At 29.2% G+C, this 17,008-nt stretch overlaps 1 protein-coding gene and 1 long non-coding RNA gene across 4 annotated transcripts in view; one reads left to right on the forward strand and one right to left on the reverse strand.

Moving 5' to 3' along the window:
* Positions 1-17,008, reverse strand: part of LOC149032468 (uncharacterized) — a 155,619-nt gene that overhangs the window by 7,389 nt on the left and 131,222 nt on the right. The window contains exon 4 of one of the 2 annotated variants that reach the window (XM_089172957.1): positions 16,192-16,237. The exons of the other annotated variant lie outside the window; for it this stretch is intronic. Within the exon in view, the coding sequence (XP_089029083.1) occupies positions 16,218-16,237 (20 nt within the window). The 3' untranslated portion in view covers positions 16,192-16,217. Of the gene's footprint in view, positions 1-16,191; positions 16,238-17,008 lie in introns of those variants that run through there. 2 annotated transcript variants of the gene reach the window in all.
* Positions 14-5,316, forward strand: LOC149032469 (uncharacterized). Of its 2 annotated transcripts, XR_016176700.1 has the most exons (4): positions 14-72; positions 2,265-2,353; positions 2,566-4,108; positions 4,443-5,316. It is a non-coding gene; the product is annotated as an uncharacterized LOC149032469 (long non-coding RNA). The 2 variants fall into 2 exon arrangements; XR_016176699.1 differs by lacking the exons at positions 2,265-2,353; positions 4,443-5,316 and having other exon boundaries at positions 19-72; positions 2,566-3,586.

Raw genomic sequence — 17,008 nt, forward strand, 5'->3', positions numbered from 1 at the left:
GAATTTTCATTCTAGGTCTGGGGAGGTAGGATCAACCTGTTTAAGCCCTACTGAAGAGTCGTTCGTTGGCAGGTTGGTCCATAGATAGACGAAACCCATGAAAGTATTTCTTCTTTTTAAAGTTTTATCCTCTATATACTTTTTTTAACCTCATTTAAAAGGTTCCTTATTAAAAAGAAAAATTAAGCAAAAGAACCTTTCTTGCACATACGTACTAGTAGTACTAGTATAATACTTCCTTAGTGGCCTTCGAGAATAACGCTCGATTCTCGTATCGAGGTCAGGTCCAGCCTCTCCCTCTTTTGCACATATACACATGTATATGTACACGCACACATGTATACAAGTTAAACACCAAAGTACTCTTCTATTGGTTCGCTCTACTTTCGTGATATCTCTCTCTCTCTCTCTCTCTATCTATCTCTTTTTCTTTTTTCTTTCCTTTTCTCTTCCATTCGCAAAAAAACAAATCCAAAATAGTAGTCTTCTTTTCTTCTATTTTTTTCTTCTCTTCTTCTTTTTTCTTCTTCTTCTTTTTCTTCTTCTTCTTCTTCTTCTTCTTCTTCTTCTTCTTCTTCTTCTTAACAACAAAATATCTTTTTGTAATATCTTCTTTATTTTTACAAAGAGTGTACTAAAATAATCCAGAAGAAATAGAAAACTAACAACGACCGACAAATAACGCAACCAATTGAAATTAAGATCGGTTTTATTCAACTTGGTATAGAGATGCAATAATTCACACGTGTGACTCCAATCCTTGTGTTTATTTCGTACACAAAAAACGATAGCTATTTATATAATATATCTATATATACATATGTGCGTGTGTGGTATGTGTATACATATGTGTATATATATATATATACATATACATATATATATATATATATATATATTTATATATGTATATATATCTTTATTTATGTCCTATATATAATTGTAGGACACTAACAAATATTCACAAAGAGTAACTAAATTGTTGAAAGATATCAAGTACAGACCATCTTTTTCTCTCTTTCTTTCTATATATATATATATATATTTATTTATCTCTCTCTCTCTGTTTCTTCCCCTTTCTCGTTAATATAATGCACAGATGTTTCTCTATGTGGTTTCTTTAGAAGAAAAAAGATGGAACATAGAAAGGAAAAAAATAAGGAAAAAACGAAAGTAAACTTTTCCTTTTTTTTTTTGAAAATATCTTTTTAAAACGTCGTCAATAAAAATTTTGAAGGGCAACAATTTAGATATGAGTAAAAATATTCACAATTAATATTTCTCTTTTCCTTGTCGATATAACTTGTGTTTTGGGGCGTAACATGTATATTACGCAAATATATATATTATACATATCTACTTATACATATACATATATGAGTAAATCGAAAAAATGGCAGGTAAACGCGCAACCGCGTATTCTACACGAAACGACAACGTAAGCCGTTCGTCGGATACTGAACTGAAATGTTGAACGAACTGTTCAGATACTCACCAGCCAACCAATCTCCCACCACTCCTTCCTCCTCGCTCACGCGATTGGTTGAAACTTTCACTACTGGAACAACTTCACCTCGCTAGGTGCCATTCTCTTCTCTCTCTTTCTCTTTCTTCTTCTTCAATCTCTTTTTTTCTTATTTTGTTTGTACATGATTTTGCTTATTTGTTTACCTACTTTTGGACGATTCTTCATTTTTGTCATTTTTTTGTTTTCATATTTATTCTATTCTTATCGATATTGCATTCTACCAAATTATTTTGCTTATTTCTTTTCTATCATTCTCTCTGTGTATATCAATTTGTATATTTTTCTTTTTAAATTTTATCAAATATTTTTCTTTTTAATTATTTTTTTGTAATTTTCTATTTCTTTTCCCATGTCCGTTCCCACCCACATAACACGATAAGTTTTGAAATCTTTCAGCGAAAGTTTCGAAAAATATTTCCGAAAAATCTTTCAGAAACCTTGCAGGCATCATTCTAAAATATTTTGAAAAAGATTCATAAAAGATTTTACAAAAATATTTTTAAACAATTTTAAAAATATTTTACTGATAGAGTAATCTTTTGCGAGTCTCTGAACGTGGACATTTTCACCTTGTAGAACGATTTTTTAGAAACATTTTTGAAAGGTTTAAAGCTTTTCAAGAAACATTTTATAAAGTTGGTTTTATGTGGGCACCCCTCTTCTACTCTACAATAATGTCTAACCTGAAATCTTTATTGTACATTGTATTAAACTAAACCTTTGGCATTGTTAAAAGGAAAATACAAAAGAATTTTTGTAGTCCCTTGAATTTGGGGAATAAAAGCAGATTCTATCCTTGAATCACATGTCTACCAACTTGAAAATGTAAATATTTGTTTTAAAACATAGAAAAATTCCTATGTTACAGAATTATTAATATTATTATTATTATTATTATTATTATTATTATTATTATTATTATTATTATTATTATTATTATTATTACTATTATTATTATTATTCTAGAATAATAAGAACGATAAATTGCTTTTTCTTTTTCTATTTTTGTTTTAATTTTTTCTTATTTTTCTTTTAAGGTTTATCTCAACGAAAGATGTTATACCTCGTAGAAAAAAATACTGGATGCTGTTTTATGTGTTGTATATTACGTACTTTGTTCTCAAATGTGTTTCTCGTTCCTATTTAACTCTTTGACTGTGGCACGCTCTCGAACTAATCCATAAGATATTGTTTATCTAAATATTAAGTTTTTGCTGCGATACGTGATTAGGTAAAATGTGACTCTTGTAACGAAAAAATAAAATTTAAAAATGCTTTCCCCCGTGGATTTTGTTTTTAAATCGTTGTAGTGTGTGATAAGTGTGAAAATCGTGTTAATGGTGTAGTTGGCAGCAAGCGCTAGCAACAGATAAATTATCTTCTTACACCCATGATTATTCAACTTTACCAGCTGATGTTGCTGAAGCTATATACCCAATTTATGGAGACCTTAGCAACGTTAAATTATTGGAAAGGTGTGTTGGTGGATTTACACAAAACAATAATGAGAGTTATAATCAGTTGATATGGAAAATAACTCCAAAAATTGTTCTATGTGGCACTAAAGTTGTTGAAATAGCGGCTTACATTGCAGCTGGCATGTTTAAGGGGTTATATACAGTTAGAATTTTCAAAAAATCGATTTTTTTTTAATTTTATTTTCTTAATGTACATATATTTAAGAATACACACAGAAAATTTCATATCGTTCCGGTGAATATTTTCAAAGTTACAAGCTAATTTGAAAAGGCGTTTCAGAGTGCTTGGAAGTACAAGGTACAAACTTTAAACGCGTTTTTCTCAAAATGATGTTATCAAAGTCGGTGACCAACATTACTCGAAAACGGCTAAACCGATTAGTCTCAAATTTTAACACGACCTTCTTAAATATATTTTTTAGTAATTAATCGAAGATTTTTTCTCTCCGATAGATATTTTTTTTTTATAAACAATTTAAGGCCGAAATTTCGGTGAAGAATCGATTTTTTTTTTGAGAAACCGCCATTTTGTCAAAAAATTTTATTTTGCTTATTCCTTCGATTAATTACTAGATTTAACATTATTTTAACGAAATCTGTTTGGTTTTTTAATTTAAGATGATCCAGTTCCGAGATATAGTGGTCACCGCAAAACGTCTTTTTTGAGAAGAGCTCCTGGAGATCAGCTGTAGCTCTTTTTCAAATAAATATTTTTACTAGTACTAAGTCTTAAAATACAGTTAAAAGATACCATAATATGTGTATAAATTTTTGGATCAATAAATTTAAAAGGTTTCTCAGAAAAAATTCTGGAAAATTCACTTTTTTTTCGGCCGTCTAACTGTATATAACCCCTTAATGAAGGTACAAAATCATTATTGTACTTTATGAGTGCATTAGGACTTTCATTAGGCACCGCAGCTCATGCTTATGTCGAAAAAGAGGACGCAGAGCGTGTGATGATCTCCGACGCGAGAGCGCATGGAAGCACGCGTGAAGGAAGAATGGCTCGACGACAACACTAGCTGGACTTATTAGAAGCTACCGATATGGCAAAAGGTCCCTCTTATGGCCCTGGAATAGATGATACCATGAACTATGTGTAAACTACTTCTGAAACTTTAAACGCGTTTTTCTCAAAACGGTGTTTTCAAAGTCGGTGATCGCAATTTCTCAGAAATAGCGCAACCGATCGGTCTCAAATTTTTACACAATTTTTTCAAATATATTTCTCAGGTATTGGACGAAGGAATAAATTTAAAAAAAATTATTACTATTTTTTTTTAACAATTTGGAGCGAAAATTTTAGTCAGAAACGAAAAATTTTGTTCAAATAGACGCCATTTCGTCAAAAATCAAAATTTTTATTATTCCTTCCGTTTAATACCTGCATTAATCTATCCTTTAAAAGAATCCACAACATTTTTTGATTTCAGATAATTCAAACCGACGAAATGGAGATTACCGCTAAGCGCCTTTTTTTGGAGGTCGTTCGGGAGATCATCTACAGGAGCGGTGCACATCAATATTTTTAAATGATCAACGCGCTATTGTATTTTTAAAAAAAGGCTCTATTTGAATTACCATCACTTGTAATTGAAAAATATAAACTGTTTCTATAAAAAATTCATAAAAAGACGTCTTTTTTGAGCCTCGCAACTGCGTATAACCCCGTAATATGAACGACGCGATTTTCGTATGTCAGTCGCTGCGACTGTTTTTCTATTGACAGTTAACCAAAACAGATAATAATGGCAAATGAATAAAAATATAAATTAAAAAAAATTTTTTTTTAGTAATTTAGTTGCTATGTTACATATCAATAAATTCCATGTAAAATTAATCTGTAAAACAGCAATAAAGATGTGATAGTAAAAAATACAGAGGACGTATATTTACGCCTTTAGAGTATATTGATGGATTTGTGAGAGCGTATTTATAAGCCTTTCGAGTATATTGATGGATTTGTGAGAGCGTATATATACGCCTTTAGCAATCAAAGGTTTAAAACGTTGACGTTACGTGACACTAGACTTTCCCGTTAGGCCGCGTCAGTCACAAGAACATTTTTTTGCACGAGGCCAAAAACAAATGAACTTCTTTGTTGTAAAAGGAAAACCAGCTACAAATCCATTTCGATAAAATCTTATCTAGCGAACCTGCACTAATACAACTACATTCAACACATTAACATTTCATTCAGCGTTCTCGAAAACATAGTGGGGAAACTCCAAGCGACGATACAATATATATGTAGGATGCTCCGGCCACGCATTGCTATGGCTTTGTTATAAAATGTTTAAATTTAAAATAATTCTAAACTATTTAGTAAATTATAACAACACAAATTTATATATATATTATATTATTATTATATTATATGTGTGTTATTTTTATATATTATATTATATATAATTATATTATATAATATTATTATTTATTTATATTATTATTATTATTATTATTATTATTATTATTATTAATATATATATATTAAATATTTTAAATATATAAATACAAATAATATACATAAATAATATAAAATTGATAATAATGATATAATATAAATAAAAATTGATATAATATGAAATTGTGTGTGGTGTGAAAATGCAGTTCATACCCAGTGAACACACCAATGTAACCGAGACGTCACATTTACAGAATAAAAATTGTAGGTTACGTAAACCTTAAAATAACATACGGATCACAGGTGACTCACATGTGACGCACAATTTCACACTCATTTACGTAACAATGTGACGTTACATATAAAAAAAAATCGAAAATCGTTGTTGAGGTTATGTAATTGTTTTCTTTTTTTTTAGTTTTTTTTAAATTTAACTTACATTATATTATTAATACATATATAATTAATAATATTATTAATTATAATTAATAAATAATATTAAATAATAAAATATAACATAAATTAATAATATAAATTATAATTAACACGTTCCGTGCCACGTGTACCACCGGTGGTACACTAAACATTAGACATATTTATTTAATGCACTGAAAATATATACTTATAAGGAATTTAATTCTGTAAAATATTCCTATTCAAATATTGATTTATATATTATATATTATATAATTTCAAAGTTACTTTTTTAACATAAATTTGACATAAAATTCCAATGCAAAAAAAATATAACTGTTTTATATAGGTGTTCTGTAGCAATATGAACAGAATTGAAATATTACATTGTGATGTAAATGTGATGATAAAACAGAGTCACACCGGTTATGTTATTTATAAGTTAACTTAGGTATGTAATAGTTATATCTAGAATGTAAAGCTAACGTAACTCTGATATATAAATATAACATCACTCTAAGGTTACTAATGTGATGTCACTCGGTATGTAACATGTATGTAATTTTAATGGCATATTTACGTCACAAATTTGATGTCTCATTTACATAAAAATTTGTATCACAAGAATGTAAAATTTACATTACACTTGTTATTTTACATGTTCTCTAGGTGTGATATCACTGTTACGTTGGTGTGTTCACTGGGATGTATCTATTAAGTAAATGTAATATATATATATATATATATATATATATATATATATATATGTTTTGTTTTTGAACATCAATTATCGTTAGCACAAAGATTAGTAGTACTTGGACGATACCAAGTTATTCATCGTGGTATATTCTAGTAGAGATGGTAGAGGTGGAAGAAATGGGGGTGGTGGTGGTGGTGTGGTGGTGGTGGTGATAGTATAGTAGTAGTAGTGGCGGTAGTTTAGTAGTGTGGTGGTAGTGGTGGGGGTCAAGGCCAAATAGAAATGAGGACGACCCTCGACGTTCCCGGGGAGCGTGGAAAACCATTTGCGTTAAATTCTAAATGTCCTGCACATGTTGACGGGATCGAGGAAAATGATCAAAAAAAGATAAGTGGGATCTTTTAAAAAATATTTTTAATGGGCCTCAAAAATCTTTGGATACTTTTTTCTTTTTTTTTCCTTTTAATGTTATTTTCTTTCTTTTTTATTTATTTATTTTTTTCCTATGTTTATTTCATATCCTAATCGAGGATTGTATTACAATATTTGTGAAAATTAGGTCAATTTATGTAGAAACTTAACAACGTTTATGATTACAACAAAAATACATTTGTTTAATACGGTACAAATCGTATTTTTCATCTATGAGTGATATTTAATTAACAAAAAAATTAAAAATCCAGGGAACAATTTCTATCATTTACGATTTATTAACGTTATATTAATTATACTAATAATTAATTAATAGACCTTTTAAACAATATATCGTAAGACAATATATTTAACGAAAAATCAAATATAATTAAATACCCAATGTAAATAAAATGAGTGTTTTACTATTTTTTTTCTTTTTTTGAAATGAAAATCTTGAATCTAAATTTGCAATGAATATTTTTATTATAACAAACGTGAATGAAGGAAATGAATTGACGTAACTGATGACAATAGATCGATGATCCTGTTTTCTTTTTGTTATTTCTTTTCACTCTATTAAAATACGCGTCATCTATAAAATACCTAAAGTGAAAATGATTACGTCGAATGAGTCTAGGAAAAAAAATAAAAGGGAATAAAAGCGTAAGCGTGGAAATAATTGTTATATCTATTACGTGTACATATACGAAGTCCGTCATACTCATTATATGAAGGATCATGGCAAGCGCGTGTCATGATACCGATCTAATACTTACTATCATAAATGTTATTTTCGAACGTCTCGCGGTGTGACGTGCGTTATTAGTTGCAAATATAAACTTGAACTTGTTTTTTCGTTCTTTATAGTAGAAAGAAAAAAAAGAAAAACACGAGCAATGTTTTATTTTTAAACGACTAACTTTATGAAAGGATAAAAATGACTATTACGACGTAAGAGACGCATTAGTTCGATCTATTTTCAACAATAGATTTCTTGCATTTTTCAATAAAAAAAAAATAAATCAAGAAAAGGGAAATAGAACAATAATTTGGAAGAAAGAAAAAAAATATTCATAGATGTATTTTTTTTCTCTTTAATTTTATTGTATAATGTAATGTTTTCGTTATCCAATAGTCAATATTTGATTTTATTAAAAAAAAAAAAAAACTAGTTAAAGGTATTATCAATTCGATAAATCTTGATTGGTATCGAATAAGTAATAAACGTCAAATTTCAAAGTGTAATTTTTACATATATACATATATGTATACATGTACACGATGTCATACTAATTGTCCTGGTACAGTTTAAACTTTGAAACTATGCTGGTAATATGCTGCTAGACCAGAGATTTATTGTTCCTATGTTGGTTGTGTCAAGTAGGTAAACAAGAAAAGATTGGTAATAGACCGAAGTTGACTTTCTTATAAATAGCATGTTTCTGTCATTTTAAAGTATCACAAACTTCACACCTTTTCTTTATCTTACAAAATAAGAGAGCTAATCCCTTCTTTATTGACAAAAAATATCCTCAGATATCTTATTTTAAAGGGCTTAAAAAGAAACCAAGTTCCATCGTACCCTTAAATTTTAGTATGCTTTTTGTGGACAAGATATAGAGCTTTTAAAATCATGTAAATGCTTGTCATTTACAATACATGCACAATAGTCTAGATATCTTTAACATTTCGATCATGTCAATGCAATAACTCAACTCACCAGTTGTCCAAAAAACCATAACAAAGTCTTATTTAAGAAATCCTTCCATTTTACGAAAATATCTTTATTGTCAGGTATAAACCAATACAAAAAATACATTTTCAAAAATAAGAATAAATCAAATCGAAATGATTATATTCGAATGAAATGTGTAATAGAAAAAAAATATATCTAATTGTAAGAATCATAGAGGAAGATAATTTCTTGGATATTCGTACAAAATGGACAAACCTTGCCTGGTAGATAATTGGTAAAATAATAGTAGAGTCAAGGTGGAACCGAAGTTGAACGCATAGTTACCTATTATAGGTAGTATGCCAAGCGTGACTAATGACGCGGGACCGTAAAAAGAACACTGAGCAGCACGTTGCGAGGAATTCATTGAGAGAAGTTTTACGCATTAGCTTGCATCCAATCACCAATTGCGGAGGGGTAAGCTTGTTATTATTGCTAGTAGTGGGAGGAAAAAAATTATGTTTTTAATGTCAGTAGTAATCAAGGTTTTCATGCGTTGCTATAATTATTTTCTTCTTTTTTGTCAAATAATAATAATAATAATAATAATAATAATAATAATAATAATAATAATAATAATAATAATAATAATATATTTTATTATATATAATAAATATTATAAAAAATAATAATAATAATAATAATAATAATAATAATTATTATTATTATTATTATTATTATTATCATTATTATTTCAAGGGACCTGATGTAGTGGCGCCATCCCGAAGTAATGCTCCCAAGTCAGTGCCGGGATGGCTCAAAATGCCACTAAGATTGATATGAGTTTAGTCGGTAGTGCCGAAAGGTGAGTCCTGACACTCCAGGGCAGTGGGACTCACATAGTGATGGGTTTCACTGGCGGGCGGGGCCCCTGGGTTAGTGCGTAAAGAATAGCATTCTCAGACCATCAAAAAAAAATTATTATTATTATTATTATTATTATTATTATTATTATTATTATTATTATTATTATTATTATTATTACTAATAAATCGTATTATATTATAATCGAGTAATATATAAATTATAAATTAATAAATAATAATAATAATAAATTATTATTTTTATATATTATATTATTATTATATTTTTATAATAATAATTTATTATTATAATAAATAAAAACAATAAAAAAAATTTATTTATACAGCAGACAGATCGTAATAGAGAAGTAGAAAAAGAAGGGACGTAAAAAAGAAAAATAAAAAACGGAAAAAAGAAAGAAGAAAAAAGGAGAATAATAAAACCGAGAAGAAAATGTGTACTGGCAAAGGCCGATTGTGCAACATGGAATGACCGAGTGTCAAGAGCACGAGAGCTAACTCCTCTCATGATTTTGCATGAATGTATGCGTGTAATACGTTGCGTGCGAACGTATATCTGACAAACATACATAACAGCATACACACATATACATATATATATATAGATGATTGTGTATATACGTTCCGTGTGAACGTACGCGCGCACTCGAACGTCTCGTTAGTAACATTATCGGTGACTAACGACTGCCATCTCGTCAAGGTCTTCTCGCCTCTTGGATGATGCACCTCCCTACCATTTCTGTCTGTCTTTATCATTCTGTCTCTCTTTCTGTGTTTCTTTATACGTCCATCAGTTAGTAGGACGCTCCTCTTTTCTCCCACACTCAAAGTTCTATTTTTTTTTCTCTAGAATATACGCTTGAAATAGATTGTTTATTTAAACAAAAAAAAAAGAAAGAAGTTATTATTTATTCATATATTTTATAGTCACATTTTTTCTTCGGGTGTATGTCACTACGTGTGTGCGTGCGCGTGCACGAGACAAATACAAAATTATTTATTACCGATATTATATAGATTTTTATTTTTTTTTTATATTTTTGTAGGACAATAGTTCATCAATTTTTATTAATTTGTTTAGAATATATTGCACGTAGGTTTATTTTTTTTTTATTTTTCTTCTTTTTTTGGTTAAACAAATGTGAGGCTTTTTATTTTTTTTTTTAATTTTTTTTCTTCATCTTTTTCATCGCAAAAATACGAAGAATTCTATTGTTCGGTTCGTTAGCTGACAATTGGAGAGTATTAAATGCAAAGGATGCAACTGTATTATCAACCCTCAACATCCTGTCCCGTTTCCGTTTAATTATTGAAAGATTTACATATTTCTATTTTATTTCTTTCTCTTTCTCTCTTTCCGGATCATTTCTTTACTATTATTTTACATATCGTGAGAAAATAGTACGTAATATTTTAAACGGATTATAGAAAGTGTAAGAGAAAAGAGATCGTAAATAATGGAAAAATTTGTTTAAAATATAACGAGAGAAAAAGGAAAATATTTGATATACAATCTAAACATTTATAATCACAAACAAAAAATAATAAAATGAATTTAAAAAAAAAGAAAATAAATTTAAATAAACACATGTGATTTGTTTTATCCTTTTTTTTTTTGATAAATGAAACAATAATAAATTAAATTACTCTACCCACGAACGTTAGAAATGAAAATTAAATGATATTGTTCTAATCGTCAACTTTACATTTATAATCCCGAAAAATTGAAATAATCCTTATGTTGAAAAAAATAAGAGAAGGAAAACAGTACCTAACTCGAAAAAAATTAAAAAAGAAAAAAAATATGTATAAAAATTGCATATATATATATATATGCAATAATGGTATTTACAGCGCGCTTTACGGAACCTTCGTACTGTTTAGTTCATATCTTCTAAACGAATCAAGATACCATTACAATTTTTTTTGCATAATATTTCTACACTACAAGCTTTTTGTTAGAGTAAAAATAAAAAAAATTAAAATATGCGAAGTTTAATAAATTCACATTTTTAATTTTAACTTCCGGTTTACTAAACGAAAAAAAGTTCAATTTCAAATTTTTATTTACTTCCAAGTAAATTAATTTATATTCTCTAATAAACACGATTTATTTCTTATATAATCCATTAGATTGACTCTTTTAATAGTATTCGAAAAATCTATTCCTCATATTTTGTCAATTCTTTGAAGCCCCATAAATTGGTGACTAAGTAAAAAAAAAAAAAAAATAATGATGTATAATTATTGAGGTTCCATAGAAGTACAATCAAGCTAATTATGAACAAAATCCACGACCTCACATTTTTTTCGTTGTCCACTTCACGTGAAATGCCCCATATATATATCTATAACTAGATACTTATTGTATACTCAAATTTAATATATGTATTATAGTATATACACGGATGGCCATTATTAAATCATTGTCATATATATATTATATATACATATATATCACTCGATCGCACTTATCTCACATTTCAGTCGCCCACAATCGTCCGCGAATCGTATTTTACAATGTCACACATGGCGTCAGAAACGTCATTTCGCGAGAGTGAAGGCTTACTCATATTAGTCGGTAATAACGTTCGTTTCTTCCACGATTTTAGAAACGTTAAAATATCTCTCTTTCTCTCTCTCTCTCTCTCTCTCTCTCTTTCGTTTTCATCCATAAATACACATACACGTACATGAACGTATCCTTGTTTCACTAATTTACTTGCTTATCCGTCCATCTGCATTAGTTATTTCTGGTATTTACTTACTTATACATCTTCGATAATACGTATATATATATATATATAAATTTTATATACGTTTAAACATGTGCAAGGTTATCGGCTGCGTTTGCGAGTCATTTGCTCTCGCAAGCAAAACGATATTCCTGGAAAGAAACCGCGATGATGACTCATTTTTGGCAGTCTCGCCGGTACTCTGAGGTTCATTCGCATCTACTCGTTTACACGCAACATACATACATATATATGAAACTGTGCAATATATATATGTATGTTATCATCATATATATGATAATAATAATAATAATAATAATAATAATAATAATAATAATAATAATAATAATAATAATAACATAACAGGGGGTTGTAAAATAATAGCAAACACCGAATATACGGAAAGACACAACTCCGCAGCAAAAATCATACATAAAGCAATAGTGAACAAATACAAATTGGAGAACACTACAACACCATACTACAAATACACACCAACAACAATAATAGATAACGAAAAGTACAAACTATACTGGGACACAACATTACACACAGACAAAACAGTAAAATACAACAGACCGGACATCACATTTACAAACAAAGAAGACAAGACAACATACCTAATAGACATCTCAGCACCAAACGACATCAACATCACACAGAAATACAGAGAAAAAATAGAAAAATACACACCACTTGCACAAGAAATACACAGAATATGGAAACAAAAAAAGGTACACATCATCCCTTTCATCACATATGCAACAGGAATTACACCGAATAATTTTAAATCACATCTCACACAACTACAACTAGACCCAAACACACACCAAGAAATACAAAAGGCGGTTATATTAAAAACATGCAACATAACCAGAGCCTTCCTAAACTATGAAGATTAAAGCTGTCAGACCTGGCAAAAGGCCTGTCTGACACGCTAATATGCCCGAGAAATCGGAGAGAAATAATTAAATAACAATAATAATAATAATAATAATAATAATAATAATAATAATAATAATAATAATAATAATAATAATAATAATAATAATGATGATGATGATGATGATGATGATGATGATGATGATGATGATGATGATGGCGGTAGTGGTAGTGGTAGGAAAGAAAGGTACAAAAGAAGATATGTGGAACACGTGACTGACTATACCACGTGTAGTTCTAACCTAAAATAGTATTTCACAAAACTTGAACCCTAAATGTTGGTCAGTATTATATGTAGGTTACTGGGTCATGACCCAATTTCGACCTGCATAAACGAGATCCTCTATTTATCTTCCTTTTGATCTTTATTCCCTTTTTTTCTTTCCGTTCTTCCTTTTCACAGAATTCCCTTTTTCTTTTTCTTTTTCTTTTCTTTAATATTCAACGTTTCAGGATTTTGGTAAACCAGAAGCACACATCACTGAAACGAAAGAACAGATAGAAAATTTTTCTTAAGATGAGCATCCCCATCACTATCCTTTTTTTCAGTCTTTTTCTTTACCTGCTGCCTTACTTAGCTGGGATGGGAATCTGGATGGGAATCAGAATCTGGGATCGAGCTTATACTCTTGTGGCGAGTCTTGTGTACGAGAATGATAATAGGGGTTCACAACTCCATTCAAGTGAAAGTCTAAGCTTTAACATATTTTATTCCTATCTCTCTCTCACTTTTCATTTTATTTTTTCCCCTTAATTTTTCAGAATATTATAATTTTTCAATTTTTTGAAATCTTTCAGTAATTAGATTTATCTGGATAATTGAATGTTAGATCATTTTAAGATACTATTAATTTTTTTTTGTTCATTAATATTATCAAGATATACTTGCTTTAATTACCTGGCTAGATGTTGATTCCTTTTTCTATTTTTTATTTATTTTTCTTTTCTTAATCGTAAAATATAACTATAGGAATAAAAATCAAGAATATTTATATCATTCGATAATGAAATTTAATTTTTCTTCTCTTATGTTAAAGGGAAATATTTGATGCATGATTAAGAAATGATTACTTCTTCTATGTACATAGAGTTACAAAAAAAGTATTGATAGGGTAAATCATTATAATGATAATGTGATAATAATGATGACGACTATGACGACTACGACGAAGATATGATTCAAGAAAATGCTTTTAAGATAACATAAGAAAATAAAAAAAGAAAAAAGGAAACCGCAGGACAAAAAGTGTTGACGGTAGGCCGGTTGACCTTGACGATTCCATCTAACTATACTAGCATTAGTAGTAGTATTAGTAGTAGTAGTGGTAGTAGTAGTGTAGTAGTATTAGTAGTAGTAGTGGTAGTAGTAGTGTAGTAGTATTAGTAGTAGTGTAGTAGTATTAGTAGTAGTGTAGTAGTAGTAGTATAAAGCAAACCGAAACTTCTTTTTATACGTTCAAAATGGAAGGACTTTTCTTTTCTATTTCAAGAAAATATAACGGATAAATTAATGCATTAGAGTATTAAAAAATAACCGGAGAAAAATATAATATCGAAGTAACTTTGTGAGATGCTTCAACGAAGAACGACATCGATTGTTCTATCAGCAATATTATTATTAGTTGTTAGCAACATAACAAGAAACATCATTCACTACGATGATCATTCGTGACCAGTGATTCATGATCCAGGAATTATGGGATCAATCAATTCGTTAGGACGACATCGATTTGCTAACGATTTATGTAACACACTTTTGATTTCTACACGAAGATGCGAACTATTACGATCGTGTGTTTCAATTTATTATATTTAATCGTATTTAAATCGATCATATTGTAAGAAAATCGATTTAATTGATTTCGTTGAATTATACATAATAATTCATAGACAAAGAAAGATAATACGATCTTTGTGCAGCAAAATTTTCAAATAATATTTCAAATCTCATATCCTTGCCATTATTGTTAATACTGTTGGCTTTAAAAACAAAAAAACAAAAAAACAAAAATAGAATAGATATATGATGCGTCCTTGAATTAAATCAAAAGAGACATATATCACGAAAGGTGTTTTACTTCGGATTAATTTTTGTTTTATTTGTTTGTCCGTTGTTCGTTCGTCTTAAAACAAGTTTATCTCGAAGGTATAGCAATTTATTCGCATGTCGCTGTTACTGGTTCTCGTAAAACGAACGTACACCGGTATGTGTGTGTGTGTTTGTGTGTCTCTTTAAAAATCGTTGGCTGAGTATTACCAAGCGATGCCGAGGAAACCGGACATGATTACAGACTCAAGTGAAGCTTCGTTGAACACCGCGAGGCCTCCGCCACGCATCAAGGCTCTTCCATTCTCTCTCTCTCTCTCTCTTTCTCTACTTTTTCTTATTTCTTTATCTATCTCTATCTCTATCTCTATCTCTATCTCTATCTCTATCTCTATCTCTATCTCTATCTCTATCTCTATTTCTATCTCTATCTCTATCTCTATCTCTATCTCAATCTCTATCTCTCTCTTCCTTATTCCATCTTTGAATTTACCGAAATGCCGAGATCGAGAATAATACGTTTGTGATACTTTACAGATCACGTAGCATTAAATTTGCAAGTAAATTATTGTAAACAATTGTCGACTATTCTTTTCAATTAAAAATCATTTCTTAGCTTGACTTAATCCTATGACTAATTTTGGTATATTTATCCGGAACAATTTGACGTTTGGTTTAGATTGATTTGTTATTGTCTAAATTGTTACTCACATATATCTATTTCTTTCTTATTCTATTTTTGAATTTTGCCGATTTACCGTGTTCGAGAATAATACGTTTGTGATACTTCACAGATCGCGTAGTATTACATGTGCAAGTAAATTATTGTAAACAATCGTCGAGTATTCGTGATTTTTGATTAAAGATCATTTCTTTGCGTGGTTTAACCCTATGACTCATTTTACTATATTACTCAGAAATCTGATGTTTCATTTAGATTGTTATTTAATTACCTACATTGTTGTTTATTGAGTTGTCCTAATTATGGTTACTTCATAGGTACGGATACTCACCTGAAACATAAAAGAATATTTTCATTAGTATAACTATTTTTTAAACGTAGACACATACGTAGATATTACTTAAGACTATTGTTTTATTCTATTATGTTTAAAGAGACATTATGACATCAGATTTTCACATAACGTCAATGATCGGAAATACTTGTACATCTATATGTTTTTTTTAAACAATTCACTAATTTCATAGAGAATAAGAAATAGAAATCATTCTCTTATGTTAGTTATTTTTGATAAAGAAACAAAGTTAACAGGATATTACGAAAACGTTCAGACGATATGTGAGAGTAGGTATAGTGAAATCTGAATTTGAGGAACCAGATGATGTGTACATCTATCTACCTAATTTTTAACATATTGTTGACCGGCTATTTTTTTAAGAATTTATCTCATGTTACCGGCTATTACTTCGTAATTGAATTGAAAAGTAAAACAATATAAGTAATTTTTAATAAATTTTATTTATTATTAGATTTTGAATATTTCTTCTTCGTATGATAAACAGTATAACAATAGTACAAAAAAATCTTTTACTATTGTAATATTTATTTTCGCTGCGTTTTTCTTTTAAACAGCATGATGCGAAAAAAGCGCATCACGAGTTAACTCGTGACCGGTCAACAATACGTTAACAAATTTGTGGTCAACTTTATCTTGTAGAATGTTAAGGTCGGGTCACGACGTGTAAGAAGAAAGTTTTTGAAAAAAACTTCTTTAGAATGGGGGATGATTTGAAAAAAGCGAACGAAAATCCATGGTAACACA

This window comes from Polistes dominula, unplaced genomic scaffold (assembly GCF_049000335.1).
Source record: "Polistes dominula isolate Pdom_NZ unplaced genomic scaffold, Pdom_raw_medaka contig_22, whole genome shotgun sequence".
Classification (NCBI taxonomy): Eukaryota; Metazoa; Arthropoda; class Insecta; order Hymenoptera; family Vespidae; genus Polistes; species Polistes dominula.